Genomic DNA, 18601 nt, shown 5'->3' on the forward strand with positions numbered 1-18601 from the left:
TGTGCTTTTCAAGCATACGCTGAAGACAGTTTAGATGAACCTTTGTTATTCTTAAGTTGGCAACGAAAAGTCATCGCTGTGCGGGTCACTTTTAGACACGTGGAGGTTTAATTCTAATATGAGTGCAGTCTAGGGCACCCACGCAACGTGGAAATCTTGCAGTATTGTAAAACTTTTCATAAAGTCTTTGAACATCTTCTTCTGTATTCGGAAATTTTACATATGCAGGTCTAAGCTGAGTAATTGCCCTTGAAACTTTATTAATTACTTTACTTGCTGTACTTTTATAAACACCAACAAAATCACCTACGCTTATAAAAAAACCCACTAGCATAAAATCTTAATGTTAGCAATATAATTTCATACGTACTGAAAGAGCCTGATTTCTGGAAAAAATAAAAAAAATGTAATGTAAATAAATTTTACACTATTCGTATAATGTTCATTACTGGTAAACACTATATTTTGCAACTAGTTAATTGGTTAAAACTAATATAATTGAAAAATATTCTATATATGTCATTTCATTTATAACATATATCAATATTTTTCAATCGGTGATTGAACAGCGTCTTGAATTTTTTCTATTAACATGTGAACAGTAGCTTTGGATAAGCTAAATCTTTGAAGAAATTCTTTCCCATCTCTCAAATTTCAAAATGATTTGGTCCTCGCCTTACACGTTTTTTCTCATATTGATATGTTTCATACGTCCTAAAATATCCTCATCTTCGCTACTCTCTTCATAATGTTCTTCATCAAACATCGTAAAAAATATTTTATACTTTTACAAATATTTAACAATATGATTTTAAATATAATAATACAGACACTATATTGTAACGACATTTATTAATCCATTAAACGGCGTTTAAACGGTCATCATTCAGTTTAGTTAAATTTTACTTTAAACTACGTTTTATTCTGATCTATTCATTGAAGAAACACTCTATGCTTTCGAATAGAGTTTAAACTTCGATCTAAGTTTAAACGATTATTGAAAAACCAGCCCTAAGAGCGTCTCATTCGCGTGTCGCGTACTTTTACGCGCGTCTTCTTTAAATTGAAGGAGATATTCAAGTGTCCTCGCGGACACGTCGTCGCACACTCGCCGACGTCGATCGCTCGACACTTTCTAAACATAGAGTCGTCAGAAATGATCGATCACACGCATCGATGCCTTTGCGGTCGTGCTTACTCGAGGAAATGGCGATGTTTCGAACGTTATTCGGAAATATATTACAAGGACATGTATTCAAGGATGCAGACGAAAATCAAGAAACTTTTTAAATTGAAGAAAGAATTTTTTTATTCTCTTTTCTATCACGTATATAAAGAAGTGGCAATATTTGAACTTATTATTCCCGCGAATAAACAGCGACCGTGATGCGCGAGTGTTCAAACATGATGCGTGTGTGATTGAAAATTTCCAGCAACTCCTCATCCAGCAATTATCGGAGGATCAATGCCGGCGAGGGTGTAACTCGACGCGGCGGCGGCGGCGGCGTCGTTTCCGTCGTCCGTCGCGAGAAAAACGTCGTTTTACCAGCGAGACGAAGCGTCATTTCGCGAGCAGCCAGTTGATAATCACCGCGACTTTCGCTTGAGTTGGCCAACGCATTGTTAAGATTTAATTTCACACGTCGCACACACAGCCACGACAAGCACACACTCGAGCGTGTTGAAAACGATTCTCTCTCTCTCCCTCTCTCTCTCTCCCTCTCTCTCTGTCTGTCTGTCTCAGAGCTCTAACAACTCAAAAGCATCAGCGACTAACGAAGAGATCGCGCTGGCGATCTCGATGTCGAAACTCCTCGCTAGAACCGCACATTCGCATCCTACGCGTGAGTCGCACCCGACGCGGCTCTCCTTAACACGACGTCCGTTCCTGTTGCAGTAAGCACGACGAAGCTACTGCAGAAGATAATGCTGGTCGTCGGCAAGTCGAAACCCGCTCAGGTGTAATCAGTCAGGACGAAGTCCAGCTCGCGAGATCGAGACGACGAGGACGGAAGTCGAGGTGGAAGCTCGTCGACCTTCCCAGCCGGAAGAGCCGACGCTTCTGTCTTGCCGAGAAACAGGTCGGGAGCCTCCGAGGAGATGGGGGGGAACCAGCTGAGACTCCGGCTCGACGGGTGCCTCCCGACTGCGCGAAAGAATAAGGCAGGGGCGTCCTAAGACAACAGGCAGCCATATTGTGTCAGGACGCCGGTTGGGCTTGGCGGACCTCTGAAGTGGCTCGTCTTCCGAGATCTCGCGCCCGGACTCACAGCGCCAGGACCTGCCTGCCCGATCACGAAGTCTCGAAACAAGGCTGCTGCCTTTCGTCGAGCGAAGGGATATACGCGATGTGTCACGACTGCACGCTTCTACGTTAATTACATACAATGATCCATTGATTTCGCCTCGTCCTTCGCGCGAGGGACGGGGCTCTCGTCGTCCGTGCGGAATGGGTTTCTGCGCTACGAGGGGGTATAAGTTAAGCATAATCAATATCGATTAGTCGTTAATTTGAGAGAGTCGGCGCTATCAGTGGTAGATCGAGGTGCGCTCCGTGCGCGCCGCGAGCGTCATGTGGGTGTCTTAACGTGAAAAACCGGAGCCACTCGGAGCGCGCTCCTCAGCCTTACACTCGCGGGGACGAAGATCCCGCTAGATGAGTCGGAGAGAGAACTGGGGAATCTCGACAAACATATGAGTGATTACACATGACGATAGCCTAAACTGTCGTAACGATAAGGCGACAACCGTTGTTACTTGGATTAGATAACGTAGCTCTACGTGCGCGATAGCGGCCTGATGATTAGTTCTCCAGGCTGATAGTTACAACATATCAGTTACAACATAATGGTTACAAACAAAATTCTTTGTACGACACGCAGCGCCGCGATGGTGCAACAACATCGAGCGTTGTTAAATCGGTGAACGCAAGCTGCGGATACTGCGAAATCGCCTTCTCCAGGTTGTGAACGCATTTAGCGATGAGGTCGCGCATGACGCTCGCTGACGACTCGCGGAGCGCGCCTTGATCACTCGCTCGAGCAGGAGGAAGTGATCAAGCTCGATCACTTGCGCTTCTAGGCGAAACGAAATCATTGTCGAGCACCTGAACAAAGCAACGAGCAGACATTTCCCCGGATGCTCGTCAGGAATGGATACTGATAGCGCTGTATCTACCGTTATATCTATCGAGTGTGTCGTAAGAAACGTTACTTCAGATTAATCGTATCACGCTCGCGTATTTTCTCGACGCGAAGCTCGCCGAGATCAGTCGCGACGCGCTATCTGCGCGCTCGCGACGCAGCTTTCATTTCGATCGCCGGGGATTAGTCTTATTTATTGCCCGCGCGGCGATCAGGAGTGGAAGGGAGGGCGGCGAGTATCGCTCGCGCGTTCCGTCGCGTTTGTACGAAAACTGAAAAATCGAAAAAAAAAGAAGCAAACAGGAGCGAGTAGCAGCGCGCGCGCGCGCGGATGTTGAGCGCGCGAGCCGCTCGTTCGACGAACGGGAGGGAGGGGGGTGTGATGCGCGCACGAGTGCAGATCTCATCTCGCGGTCTTGTGTCTTTCTCTCCGTGCGATCGCAAAGCTCGTCGAAGTTCGGCGGGAAGAAGAGTGTCGCGAACGATCGCTAAGGCAGATCGCGGAGACTCGGCGAGAAGCGCGCGCAACCGGCGGCAGCAGTCACGTGTGGACTTTCTCGTTGTTGTTACTTCGATTAAATAATAAGCTTCGCTCGGGCGCAGAGTTAGTTTAGCCGTTAGTTTAGCCACTGCGTTCGCATCCCCATCGACTAGCAGCGGCGCGCGCGAGCCGCGTGTTCTCGTTGTGACGCTCCTCGTTACCTCGTTACTTCCGGCGTCTCTCCCCGCCGAGGAGAGACGGCTTTCTCTCTCTCGGTCCGACGCGGGAATCCCGAACGTCGTCCGTACACACACACACACACACACACACACACACACACACACACACACACACACACACACACACACACACGCGCGCGCGCGCGCGCGCGCGCGAGGGAAAAAGAGAGATCGGTCGAATTAACGCGAATCGAGCGCCCTCTTCCCGCGTCTCGAGCCAAACAGAATCGTCGATTCTTCGGCACGAATCCGCTTCGTGAAAAACTGAACTTTTCTGTCCGACCGGCTCGCTCATCGTCGCGATAATTCAAGCGATCTCCTCCTCCCTTCTCCGTCGTACATTCGACAGTCGCAATATCGCTCTTTCTCTTCGTTGTTCCTACACGTTGCTGTGCGTTTCGCTCGAGCGGCAGCGCACTCTAGGGGTGCAAATACCTCCACAAACGATAGCGATGCGTTTTCCCTCCCCCTCACCCCGGAGGAACACATTTTTTCCCTGTGTGTTTTTTTCAGTTGCCGAGATGTGCAAGTTTTGATCGCGAGTCCACTGCTCGAAGCGAGAGCTATTCTTATCCTCCGTATCCTGATCCTTTTGTCGTGATAATGCGGCAACGCATCGAGCATCTCGCGAGGGGTTCTTCCTCGGTGCAGGTAGATCGCTTCGTGGACGTGCTATTTGTCGCAGACGTAACTCCGCTTATTTTTCAAGAGGTTTGCGAAATGTATTTTGATGTGTCGCGCTAAATGTATCTTGCATCCTTAGAAGAGAAAGACGACGGGTTAAGCCGAGGGGAGGGAGTTGAAACTTGTCACACGACGTCGCATAATAATAGTTTTACATTTTACTGCCTCTGGTGATCACGTGTGTGTGTGTGTGTGTGTGTGTGTGTGTGTGAAGGTGTGTTTACGTATATACAGGGTGTTTCAGACCACCCGTCCACTGCTTTTAAGATAAAGGGAAATGGTTTTTAGCAAAAATCCTGAAAATTTTCATGACTAAACCGGGTACGCTCTACTCAGTGGTGATATCTTCCGGTATTGACCGGAAATTGGCTATGCAGACCAGGAGCTGAATTTTTTAAACGGAGCATAGCACTTTTCCTTGCATGTTCGGATTAAATACAAAGAAAGAAATAAAAAATTGTCCCTTCATTTTATAAGGGGTGGACGAGTGGTCTGAAACATCTTGTGTACAGGGTGTATCATCATCATACAGGTCAGTATGACCGGTTGCTTGCCTTTATTCGGACGATAATGCAGATGTTGCCAAAAATGTCACTCGTTGATTTTGTTGATAATGATATTTGCAGTGCTCCCAGTTATGACAAGTGCAACTAATTTGAATTAAAAAAAGATGTTTAAAAAGGTAAAACTGAAAAATAAATATTACGGAATTAAGCAGAATAAATAAGAGTAATAGTTAAAGAGATAAATAATACAACATATTTTCTGATTTCGCGTAATTTCTTTCTTACGTTGAAAAGTTCGACAGAAATTGGAGATTAGAAAGAACGAGGCGGAAATATTTAAAAGTCTTATATACTGTATTTAACTGTATTAAAAATGTGTAATTGCAAAAATATAAATCGACTAGAAATACAGTATAAACTTATGCGGTTGATAAACTGTCATAACGATCACGGTGCGAAGTTGGTTTGTGTAGTGCGAAGTGACTTTTTCGACGATCTCTGCATTATAGTCCGAATAGAGGCAGGCAACCCGTCATACTGACCTGTATGTTGATGTTATACCCTATACATATAGTCATATGCGTTCTCTTCGAGAACAGAAGAGGCGGGAGGAGGAGGGGAATAAACAGAAGATTAAAGGAAGATCGCAAAGTTCCGGAAAGAGAAACGAATGGACTCTGCGACCATTTTTGTTGCTGAGAGCGAGCGTATGGAAAAGAGCGGTTTTTCTAAGAAGGCTTCAACTTGCTACCGACGTTGAAAGGTGGCGGCGTTTTCATGCAATTTAGAGCGATGAGGTGAAGTTCGCGGTTGAAGAAGCGTTAACTATCAGCCAAGTCTGTGAGTTCATATGTGTGTTTTAGGAGAAGCTGATACACCAGATATATTTGATAATTAGTGGCCCATATTTCCTCATTACTACATTAATAATTCATGACCATTTCTCTGACGATTTATCTGGTATATTTTATCTCATGCTCCATTAGAACTTGACAAAATTTGATCGTGAACTTGCGGACTGATCTGATAAGTTTATCACGTGACGACTGCATTACTACGAGTAAGAAATATGCTTGTCTGTTAAGTTCCTAATTCCAAAATTAATTGACGATGAGTGCGTACAAAGAGAGAAAGAGAGAGAGAGAGAGAGAAAGGGAGAGAAAGAGAAAGAGAGAAAAGAAAGAGAGAGAGAGAGAGAGAGAAAAAAGGATTCACTCGCCATCGATTGTACAAAAATGCGTTTCCGTTGACAGGACTGATTATAAGCCGACATCGCGTTCGTGCCTCTCAAGACGTGATTATACTTAAGTAGAGTCTCGATTTTTCGCATACGTGTGTGACGCGATAAAGAGAAAAAAGAAACGCCCGGGGAACAAGTTGATTAAGTACCGATTTTTATCATTCCACCTGTATTTTTAATCCCGCGAGAGGATCGACTCCAGTTTAACAGTCGTCTTTTTTTCACTCGATGTACAGTAGCGGTAATACTTGTTGTATTATTTTACTATTATTATTATTATTATTTCTACACACACGTATTGTACACTTTGCACCCCTTTGGAACGGTGCACCTAAGAGTAGAGACGGGTGACCGTTGACCCGAAGTAGAAGCAAGAAAAAGAAAAAGAAAAAAAGAAACACTGCACCGCTTCACACATATCCGTAATAGAATTCTCCTAGGACCAAGCGTTTTTTCTACGAGGTGTTCACTCGAAACGAGATCTCTCGCCTAATTGACGGATCATCCTAACTTCCTGTGAGCCTTCAGTTACCACAGAGTCTCGCGCATGTTTAAGAGGCAGCTCGGCGATTCGAACTTGTGTCGATTAAAAAGTGAGCGAAATGATCACTGCGAGACTGTAACAAGAATCAATTCCGAGGAAGACTGTGTTTGGACAAAATTTTGAAGAATAACTTAAAACAATCACGCCGCGCGATATACTCTATGACGCGTCAAGACAATAACTTTTTTCCTCGTCGACGTTCTTTCGTAGTAAGAAGACGAGTCGCCGACGCTGCGGCTTGCGGCGGCCGATAATTGCATGCGTAGCTCTTCGTCGTTTAGTGTATTTTTTGAGGGTATTTTTTGAGGGTATTTTTTGGGGGAGTATACTTCGAGAATCACCAGCACTCATCAACGCTCTTCAGGGTGCCTGCGGGTGTGGATTTTATCCGCGGTTGACGTCGTTGACGTTGCGCACTTGTAAGATATAACTTTACGTAATCGTGATCGCTTCCAAATCGCCGAACATTACATTTACATATATTTTGTAAACTTTTTAACGAAACACTGCGCGCATCGGTATCATTCATTGTCGATGATGAGTATGATCATAATGTTTTGTGGTCATCAAAGACGCGGACGCTCCAGTCGAGAATCTTCACCGATCGTTATTAATTTTCGTTATTAATCATCGGTAAACATTTAATTATCGCGACGTGCGAAATACCAACAGGCACCCTGACACGTGACAATAAGACATCAATAAATTGATCGATGGTAAAATTAGAAGGAAGAAAGAGAAAGAGAGAGAGAGAGAGAGAGAGAGAGAGAGAGAGAGAGAGAGAGAGAGAAGAAGAGAGTGAAGGAAAAAAGCGAAGGAGAATATTACCGATACATGAGTGCATCTTTTGTATTAATTTTTACGTTGAAGCCTGTAAAATACGGGTGTGTTTCTCGGTCGATTTCGCGACATTGACCTAATGACGAATAATTAAATGAGATGAAACGTGTAAATTAACGCATCATTGTTCTGCGTAACGCGTTACAGTTTGACGAAAGCGTGCGAACAGAGAATTGTAGCTTAGGATCTGAGCACGTAAGGAGAGAAAAGCGTGAGAGAAACAAAACAAAAAAAAAGATATATATATATATATATATAAAGAGCGAACTGTGACAATATATTATATTGTGTAAACACGCTGTGTATTAATTGTGTATGCAACCCTCTCGCTTGCGCGCGATGTTGAAGCTGAGATTAATTAAGAAAAAGGGGGGCAGGGAAGGAGCAGAAGAAAGAGGAAAGCATAACGAGTGTTGTGCGCGAAAAACGACGGCCATTAAATCGACGGAATAACGGACTCTCGTGCCTGGTTATATACGTGTCTATATTTGCATGTATAAACATATAAGTTATAAATACAATATAGATCCGCGTATTTATAACTTACACATATAATAATAATAATAATAATAATAATAATAATAATATATATATATAATATATGTATATATTTATATAATAATAATTATAATTTTTCTTTCCTCCACAGCGATGTTGTACGACTTATCGAGGACATATCGAGAGAAGAGAAAACTCGCACTCTTGCTTCTCCGGTAAGGAACAGAATGCTACGTCACGCTTCCCCTTCTTCTCATTTTTCTTTTCCCTTTTCAGTTTTTCCGATCCTCTCCCAGAGGATCGCTCGGTGTGCGAAATAAACGGGGGATATCGTTCGCTCGCTCGAGACTCGAGACGGAAAATCCGAGATAAGAGAAGCGCTTACGACGGCTATTCTCGCGGACTGATTACGCGTTGCTATGCTACACGTGGTAAAAACGTCGAAAAAAATCCCCCGTCGGAGATATTAAATATTATATAAAAACGAATCAATATCACCGGATGCAGGCCTGTCGATCGATCGATCGATCGATCGATCGGTCGGTCGGTCGGTCGGTCGGTCGATCGTCACCGAGTAACACGGCGAATATCGTCCTCTTCCGCCCCTCCGAAAGCGCGGCTGCTTCGGAAGGGGCGTAAGCGCGTTAAATAATCATGCATGCTCGTGGATATATCGTCAATAATTTAAAGTGCTCGATTAGGCTCTCGTATTGCTGCAATTTGTGCGTCCGACGAACCTCCGCTGCGCGAGGCCGATTGATCAAGCGAGGAGAGGTTCCTTGATGCTTGACGCTTGAACTCCCGCGGAAGTTTGTCGAAACTTGTCACGCTAAAAAGGTCACGCGCAGTATATATTATATAATCTACAGAACGAGAGAGAGAGAGAGAGAGAGAGAGAGAGAGAGAGAGAGAGAGAGAGAGAGAGAGAGAGAGAGAGAGAGAGAGGGATACGCTGCGAAATAATTATGTATACCAATTGTGCACAGCGAGTCAATTTGTACAAGAGGGCCTCTCTCGCTCGCATTATCTCTCTCCGCCACTAACAACTTTCGTTTGTTTGTTGAAAATTTAATCAAGCAGCCGAAAGAATCGGTTCTTTGACCGATTCTTTGAAGTTTAGCTTGAGTATCGAATCGTTCAAAGTTTTTCCCAAAATTACGCACAAGATACTCCGCAAGACTCCAGTCGCAGTTCCTCCGAATCCCTCTCTGGATCTCTCTTCGACGTTTCGAATGATAATTCTTTCCTCAAACGCAACCTGTCCCGGTTTTATTACCTCGCAAGAGATCCCCAGAGTGCGACCGCGACGTCTCTCCGAACGACGGAATATAAATAATTCGGCGACTCGAGCGCGCGCCGTTATTATTAAGCACCGAATCGTCGCCGCTCCGCTCTCTCCCGATGATGATCCTCTCTCGCTCCTCCCTCGCTTCGCGATTTTTATCATCGTAAAATATTGTAGCCTCACAAATAGCTCAGTGTCACGTTCCACTCTGACGGCTTTACTGCTTTAATACACGCGCCACTATTGCGCATTAACGCACCGCGCCGCGACGCGCGATAAGTCGATCGACGTTAAAAAACGGCGGTCCCGTTATCTCGGCATGACAAGCCGAGTTGTCACAACACCGAAAGCACCGACGCTTTTATTGCAGTTGATGACACCGGGTCCGAGGGAAAGGGGCGAGAGAGCAGGGACGAGGTGCGGATGGGCGATAATATGTTGCTTCACGGCGGAACTCATTTTCGCGCGCGATAACGCCGCGAGTTACCTCCACCTCCTCTCTTTCTCTCTCTCTCCCTTCTCCCGACTTTCCGAATATATTCGCAGCCTTAGGCAGCGCCATTGTGCCGCTCTTTTCGTACATCCGTATCCTCGGAACGAAGCAGTCGCACTTTTCTACACCCTGGACTGACCCTCGTACACGCAGAAAAAATATTCTCTTGCGACAACTAAAAAATTTTCTCTTACATGAGGTTGCAGCAACGGAAAATTCTGTTTCGCCAACCGAAGAACCGTTCGCATCAACAATTGCCTTCGATCGAAGGGACAGAAACTTTCGGTCGTGAAAATGTAGTGACCACAGCGGAGTATTCGGCTACTCTTAAGCGTCGTCTACAATGGCAGTAAGCAATAAGAAGTAAGCGTAAGCGGTAAGAAATAAACCAATCACGGTCGATTATGACGAAAATAATCAACTGTGGTTGGTCCATTTCTTACTGTTCACGCTTACTTCTTACTGCTTACTGCCATTGCAGACGACACTTTACAGAAGGCGTGGAACCATATATGTAAAGAGAAAGGAAATCTCTCAGTTATACCGCGACCGTAAAGATTCTATTTGAAAAAGTTGAATAAAACGTTGCCAATGATGCGACCTTGAACCCGTGTGTGCGCTTTTCCTCTTCGCTTACGTACATAGAGACGCTTTGTTTCATCCATGTGAAGACAGTCGTCAAGCGAATACAGCGCAGATGCAAGATATGCATATTTATATAGGTCCATATTCTGAATTCTCTTTCATCGCTGAAAGTGAAACTCTGAAAGTAGTTCAGCCAATGAGAAGGCTTATTAGCCACTTTTGCGATCACTTTTAACGACAAAAGAGAGTTCAGGACATGAACCTATATATCATCATCTGCATTATTGTGCCGAAAAAGATACAATAACCATAAACATGTTTATCTCCATTGAAAAAGTTCGCTGCATCAGCAGACTTTTTAGTTCGCAAAACATTACATTAATTGCAGAGGAGGACGAATGAGACTTGTATTCTTGACAACTTAATGTTCGGCTGAGGTGAGACCGAATATATTTTTGGGACAACAGAAATGGAATTTTTCTGTTGTTGCAACCGAATTTTCTGTTGATTCCTCAGGAGCCCAAAGTTTCGGTTGTCGTAACTGAAATTCTGTTGTATCAACTGAATAATTTTCTGCGTGTACATTGCCGCAACCCGATCAACATCATCAATGAGACGGGAGCGATCCGCGCTTATTTTCGACCGAACGTCGATCGCCGAGGAACATCGACTGTTCGCTTCCTCGTCGTCGGCGCTCGCGCGAGCAAGAAAGGAGCGAACATTTCTCGGATACGGTATCACGCGCAGGAAATGAGAGAATAACTTCACGCAATCTCCAGAGTACGGGGTTTCGATGTTTTTTTTCTTCCTTTTAATTACACGAGATATCTAGTCCATATGTGTATGTATATAATCGCGCAGACGAAATGTTACATAGATCCGTAATGATACAAATACGAATTGTACAAGAGAAGCGAAATATATTTGCAAAATTTTATATATATATATATATATAATATTATATATATATATATTGTTTTTTTTTCAGCAGTCTATATCGGTATATTATATTTACGTAACTAACTCACCTACCTGTCTACCTACGATACATACATAGACAAAAATATATGTATATGTATATATATATATTTAAATAATATATATATATATATATTATATATATATATATACATATATATAAGTATATATATATATGTGTGTGTGTGTGTGTGTGTGTGCGCGCGCGCGTGTGTACGAATAAATTACGCTTATTTAGTTAGAAAAATTATTAAATAGTTTGGTATATATTCCGCGAATACAACAATCGGATACCGCCTACGATCGCTGTAGATCGCGACGACCGGGTCGATCGTTAGATCAGAATATCCTCGGCCTCTCCGTTTCCTCGTGTTACCCGTGTGTCGTTATAAATAATACAAAACGGTAAGTTTATAGGAAAGTGCGCGTTTATAGGAAATATAATAACGTCTTAACAAGTATCCCTCCGAAGCGACCGACGTATATAAATTAACAACGTAACGGGATCAGGACACTTTGAGAAATCACAGTTGAATGATCATAACGAGAGGCTCCCTAACCTAGGCTAACGTATCGCTCAGCTGAACTCTCGCGTGTCGCTCGGCGGGACGGGCGGAAATTAATCTTGAGACACACTTTTGCGTGTGCGGATGAACAGTCGAGCAGTTCGGCTCTTTGCTCGTTCGTGATCAATCGTTAAAATAGCCCTCCCCCCTCGATAAAGAAAAGTAGACGTATCGAGGAAGTGGAAAATCCGCAAACTCGCTAATGTACGGCCCGATTATAAATATTGCGATCTCTGAAATATGAATTTGGGGAAAGCTTCTTCTCGTCCGCTTGAAAACTGCGGCTGAAAACATTGGCGGCGTGTTCAGGTCGTCAAGTTAGAAAAACTTCGGATCTTACGCGATATTTAAACCTTACGTATGAAACTCCGGCCTAGCGCGGCTAAAATTTCTGCTGCAAGCTTGCTGCTGATAAGTCTGTTTAGCCTCTTTCTGACTCTCAATCGAACGTCATCACGCAGTTGCTTGAACTCGACGAAAACGCACACTGATCCTTGCGATTTGTCACCCCCCCCCTCTCTCTCTCTCTCTCTCTCTTACCAATGTCTCTTTTCTCCAATAAAGTTCATTATCCAAGAAGACGAATCGTGAAGCCGACGGCTTCCCGAAACGAGCGGAGCGTGGGAGCTGACGGAGCTTTGCGTGAAGCAATTCGGTAAGCCCGCTTTTTCTTTCGTCTCTTCGTTCATTCCGGAATTGTTGCCGATATATTAAGAGCGACATTACGCTTTCGATATCTACGACATCCCAATCCACCCAACTCTTCTTTCTCCTCCTCCTCTTCCTCCTCTCTGTCCACCTCCCTTCGTAAAAAAAAAAAAAAAAAAAAACGAATCTCTTACCTGCTGCAGCGAAATCATCGTAAAAATGATCGTAAAAAATAATCCGTTCCTCGCAGTAGAGCCATGCGAGGAGCGCGATATACTCGAGGTATTGTTCGTGTGGCGGTCATTTAGGCGCATTTGTGCATCTTGCAATTCGTGACGAACCCTTAGAGCGCGATCCACGTCTATAGACGCTGGGCAGGTCACGAGGGCGTGACGAAACGACGGGAGAGTGATCGAATCATATTCGCAAAGCGAGTTTTCATGGTTATTTCCTCGTCGTCTCGACACGTCGCCGTGATATCCAGTTCCGCCCCGGACGACGAAAGTCCTGGATGTGCGCAAACAGCGCGTCAAGTGTCTGCCTAAATTGTCAACACTTTGACGACCGCGTTTAACGCCGGCGAACTTCCGGCTGAGCCCGAAAGCTCGCTCAGGCCGTGTCTGAAAACGCACAAGCGACTTCCTGGAGTCTTTAGTCTTTCTACCTTCATACAATACCTTCTACAATACGATAATCATAGACCGTCATTATCGACAAACATCCTCTGCGCGACGACAATCGCTGATGGAATGAAGTCTCTCTCTCACACACACACACACGCACACACACACATGCGCGACAGCAGCCGTCAAAGTGTCAACACTTCAGCGCATGGAAGTGCCGCGCACAGCGGTCGCCTCGCTTCCGAGCGGCCGGCAGTCTAAGGGTTAACAAGTGTGCGAAGTAGGGTTGCCAGATGGCCGGGATTTCCGGGAATGTCCCGGAATTCTTAAGCCTGCCTCGTGTCCAGGAATTTAAGTCTTCCGGAAAATGAGAATTTCAACAAAATCATAATCGTAACATTCATGTTTCTATCTGGCACCAGAGAGAAAGCTGAGAGCTGAGAGCTGATAGGGTCGAATTTTTCGACGTGCCACCTAAGAAAATTCATGTCAACTAAGCCATTCGCGCGGTAAAAAATACAATCGCACGGTTTATGTCTAAACTTCTCTCTATTGCTACCTAAATTCACGCATTTGTTTGCTGCGAGTGCACAGCGGCATCTCTTAGCAGTCTTTTTTAGCCCTCCATCTCTCAAATTTAACTAAATTCTAACATTCTCTAACAAGCTATTTTCTAATCGTCGCCTAAAAATGTCGCGAAAATAGTCATTTCGCATCTGGCAACCCTAGTGCGAAGTTTTACAGGCCGTACGCGACGTGCCGTTCGTCGGCGGGCGTGCGACACACACACACACACATACACATACATATGTATAAATATATAATGTCGTGCGTAAAACAAGCGTGAGATTGTTCGTCCGAGGACACGCAGAGGTCGATTCGCCGGTCGACCCGCGCGCGGTTTGATCCCCGCGTCGACGCGGAGGGATCCTCATCGTCGCATCGTTCCTCTCTGCGACCGTTTGTGCGTCTTTCTCCCCTCCTGATATCTGCACGCAAGGTGCATCGCGAGCGTATTTCGACTCGACGAGCGTCCGATCGCACGCGCAAGTCTCGCCGACGTGAGGAAATTTTCAAGACAGCGGTCGACAGCGGCAGACGTCCGGACTAGCGATCGTGTAACTTTTCTTCCGAAGAGCGCGGAAACTTTCAAGTGTACTCGATGACCTTAGCGATCGTGTAACTCTCCGCGCGAGGAAGACGCGAAACTTTTGGCGTTTCCGCCCTTGAGCGGCGATCTAACTTTCCTCTCCGAGTGGAAAGTTCCGCGTTTCCATTGTTCCGGGGGCTCACGTGATCGCGAAAGTCATCAAGTTCGCTCGCAACTTTTCGCTTTCCACGTTCCCGCTCTTGGGGAAAAGTTGCGCGAGCGCCGGGATCTGTTCGCGCGGGAGTCTCTCTTCGAGTAATTTGTGCGTTCGGACTCCCACTCGCGGCTGGCATCCTCGTCATCTCCGGGCCCACCATCGACCCCCTTCGGCGCTCCCTCTCGTGCGTTTGGGCGTCAGTTAGGCGACGTCCGACGTTGAGAATGTCGAGTGACCAAAATGAGATTCGCTCGAAGATGCCGCGAGCGACCTATCTCCGGAACGACTGACTCCTGGCCGATCCTCGTGACGGAGATCCTCCAGTGAGATTAAGCGGCGCGGCTCCGGTTCGCGCAGACGCTCCCTCCGGGATGCCGCGGCCGGGAGAAACGCAAGTCGACACGTTCGACGCGGCCGTGCCAAATGATTTTGGGCGCGCTCGCCGGGAACTGGCTGGCTGGCTGGCTGGCTGGCTAGCACACGCATCGCGATTGGAGAACAGCCAAAGTGCTTATGAGCACTCTGAGCGCACCGTTAATCCGCCCGAGCCAGCGCGAAATCTCCTCGCGAATCGCACAGTGTTTCTCAAAGTGCCACGCGGCGTCGCGTCGCGTCGCGTCGCGTTGCGCAGAACGGAGACTTCTCGCCCGGAGACTTTGAGATTTCGTCACGCTAAGGAGAGATACCGCAAGTTGCGTCACTGCGGTGAAAACATCGTACAGCCTAGAATCTCAGATCTTAATATTAACGACGGACTCTTCGACGGATTTAGAATGGACTTTCTTGACATTAGACTCCGAAGTTCGTCCGAGGATCCTGATGTCATCCTCGGGACGCCCGGCATCGGGGATGTTAAAAGGAATACTGAACACCCCGTGAGATTCTTCGCGCTCTCTTGAGGATGAGACGAGAGAGAGAGAGAGAGAGAGAGAGAGAGAGAGAGAGAGAGAGAGAGAGAGAGAGAGAAGGGGACGGGAGGGAGGCAGAGGTAGGACTCGCCAAGGACCCGGAAACGATACGCGACTGTCGTAACTCGTCCGGGAACAACGCGTGTCGTAAAAGACGTGAATACCGCTCGATCATAACTGGCCTCCTAAAACCGCCGACGGATGCAATCTCCGTTTATTACTCCTTAGTCCTGTTTTTCTGGACGCCTGCCCGTCCGCGGGACGCCGCTGGGCGCTCGCGATTCGATCAAAGTCGCATCGTTCGGTACGCCGAAGGCAAAAGGAACAGCTTCCTTCCTTCCTTCCTTCCTGAATACGCCTCGCTTCGCCTCGTCTCGCCGCCAGGTCCTTGCGTGTTCCGCAAAGCAAAGGTCGACACTCGGATCTTGAGAAAGGATAGCCGAGGAAAGCAGATCTCAGAGCGACCCGACAGGTTTCCGGAAAACTCGCTTCTGAAAAACTCGCAGAGACTGAGTTCCCTCGCGTTCCGAATCGCACTCGACGAAAAGCGTTTGAGCCGCTTCGTCAAAGCCAGCGTGTCGACAACACCCCCGCGGACGATAACAACCCTTCGTGACGACGACAGGCGAGGCAGCCGGGAAAACGCGCGAATTCTGGAATTTCAGCGCGTCGGATTCATCGGCGCGTCGCCGCTTGGCGGCTCCGCTTCGTTAATCACTCGCTCGTTTGGCCGCAAGCGGGGAACGCGAAAGCGTCACTTCCCAGTCGTCGTCATCGTGCACGCATGATTCGACCACGACGGCGGATCATGATGTATCTCGGACGCATCGGGCGAACGTTTATGAACGCGCGAGTGTTTATTTGCTCTGCGGTGGTATCGAGTGTCTGTTTGCCGGTAGCTTAATGTCGCGATACGAGCGAGGCGCGGCGCGGCGGGGCGAGACGAACTTCTCACGTGCTCTTTTACGACCTGTCCGTTCCACGTGCGCGCCCGTTATCGCTGTCGTCGTCTACGCTCTTCCGACCCGCGCTGAGATCCCCGAGGATCCTATCGCGCACTCGTAAATCATGACGCACGGCTGTTCGCGGCCGAAGTTCTCGGCCAGCTATTAGAGTTTATTCGCCTGCGACGGCTCGCTCTTACGCAACGTCGGTCCCGTCGAGATTACGACGACGACGACGACGACGACGACGACGTCGAGAGGGAAACTAGGTGGCCGGATGGTCGCGGGCGAGACGGTGCTGGAGTTACAGTGAGATTCAGCGGAGATGATTGAGTTGATTCGTGTCGAGAGTATGCCAGAGATGAAGATCAAGTCGGATCGCACGGTTACTTCTCCCTTCTTCCCTCTTCTCTCTTCTTCCCCTTCCTCTCTCTCTCTCTCTCTCTCTCTCTCTCTCTCTCTCTCTCTCTCTCTCTCTCTCTCTCTCTCTCTCTCTCAAGGGTGACAAGGAGCTTGCGCATCGCCGACGAACGGAAACGATTTGACCGCAAGACCGACGCGCGTAAACGAACGAGATTACATAAGTACGTATAAAAAAATGCTCACGGACGACTGCACGTCCACTGTTACCAGCCATTCTTATCTACGTGTATAGGTGTGCGCACGTTGATCTTCAGCTCGACACACGACCTTCTGAAGCTCTTCAAGGCCGGGGATTTCGAGCGCTTGGCCGTCGTGGATCGTCGCGAATGACACATTCTCTCTCTCTCTCTCTCTCTCTCCCGGCCTCTGCGCGTTTCTAACGGGTTCGCGATTCTCCTCGCGAGCGTCTTTTCTCGCAACGTCGAAAGGTTACACATGTGTCTCACGAACACGTTGTGTCGGGCGAACAACACACACCTACCTACCTACCTACCTACCTACCTACCCACCTACCTACCTACCTACCTACCTATCTACCTACTTACCTACCTACTTACTTACCTACCTATCTACCTACTTATCTAGTTATCTACACCGCCCATGACTCCTCGTTCGCACGTACGGACGACCGAACGACGACACACCGCGGCTCGATAAAAATACGTCGATATACGCGCAGGAGCACACGCGTGGGCGTTTCCGCGTTCGAGCTTCGGGAAGTTATATTTGGTTTCACGAACGCGTGTGCCTGCCCACCTTGCTGCGTACGATTACAATACTGGAGTGTGTTTATGCGCGTGTGTGTGTATACGTGTGCGTGTTGATACGTTAGCTTAGCGAGGTGTACGTGCGTACGTGCGTGCGTGCGTGCGTGCCTGCGTGCGTTCATATGTGCATGCGTACGTGCGTGTAGAATCGCGCGCGAATCCCTCGGATCCTCGACACGACACCTCTCTGCCCTCCCTCTCTTTCTGCCTCCCATTTGTCCTCTCTCATCCTCGTGAACCTCTCGAGGAACACGTTCGAGTGGCACGCACGTCACCGGGACTGTAGGACACTTCGGGTCCGCGTTCTCTTTCGCTCTTTCTCTCGTCTACCGTTCGTCAGCGGGCATCGTGCAACCGCGTTCGTGCGGTTGCCGAAGACTCAGGCGCCACCTCTCCTTGGCGGGAGATTCCCGGATGTTGTTGTCGTCGTCATCGTCATCGTCGTCGTCGTTGTTGTCGTCGTCGTCGTTGTTGTCGTCGTTGTCGTTGTCGTTGTCGTCGTCGTCGTCGTCGTCGTCGTCATCGTCGTCATCGTCGTCGTCGTCGTCGTCGTCGTCGTCGTCGTCGTCGCCGTCGTCGCCGCCGTCGTCGTTTCAACCGAGGCAACAGCTCCGAAACGCCGGCGACCTCGATAGACTCAGGCTACTCGCGTTCGTCTTGGATCAGCTGGTCAGCATCTCCGAGCTTTGCGTCTGCGCCAACTCCAACAGGTGGCACTCCGACAGCGGGATCTCCCTCGTGCGGGCGCTCTGCTTCCTCTGCGTGTGACAAAATTATTATCCGATTAGAAGAGCATCACTCTTCTCTAATGAGTGTCTGTGCGGTAGCCATTGCGAGCGACCAGCTGCCGCTGCAACGTCGCTTTTGCGTCGCGAGTCTTCGCATCTTTCCCCCCCCCC

The 18601-nt window shown here is 47.5% G+C and overlaps 2 protein-coding genes across 4 annotated transcripts in view; one reads left to right on the forward strand and one right to left on the reverse strand.

The window, feature by feature from the left end:
- LOC105184863 (Y+L amino acid transporter 2) overlaps positions 1–3949 on the forward strand; it is a 41588-nt gene extending 37639 nt beyond the window's left edge. For both annotated transcript variants that reach the window (XM_011143961.3, XM_025305127.1), the window contains one exon: positions 1898–3949. In XM_011143961.3, the coding sequence (XP_011142263.1) occupies positions 1898–1900 (3 nt within the window). In that variant the 3' untranslated portion in view covers positions 1901–3949. The remainder of the gene's footprint in view (positions 1–1897) is intronic.
- An 8101-nt stretch (positions 3950–12050) lies between these two features.
- Gprk2 (G protein-coupled receptor kinase 2) overlaps positions 12051–18601 on the reverse strand; it is a 45394-nt gene continuing 38843 nt past the window's right edge. For both annotated transcript variants that reach the window (XM_025305124.1, XM_011143956.3), the window contains one exon: positions 12051–18460. In XM_025305124.1, the coding sequence (XP_025160909.1) occupies positions 18365–18460 (96 nt within the window). In that variant the 3' untranslated portion in view covers positions 12051–18364. The remainder of the gene's footprint in view (positions 18461–18601) is intronic.

Source organism: Harpegnathos saltator, unplaced genomic scaffold (genome assembly GCF_003227715.2).
Source record: "Harpegnathos saltator strain DR-91 unplaced genomic scaffold, Hsal_v8.6 scaffold676, whole genome shotgun sequence".
In the NCBI taxonomy this organism is placed as follows: domain Eukaryota; kingdom Metazoa; phylum Arthropoda; class Insecta; order Hymenoptera; family Formicidae; genus Harpegnathos; species Harpegnathos saltator.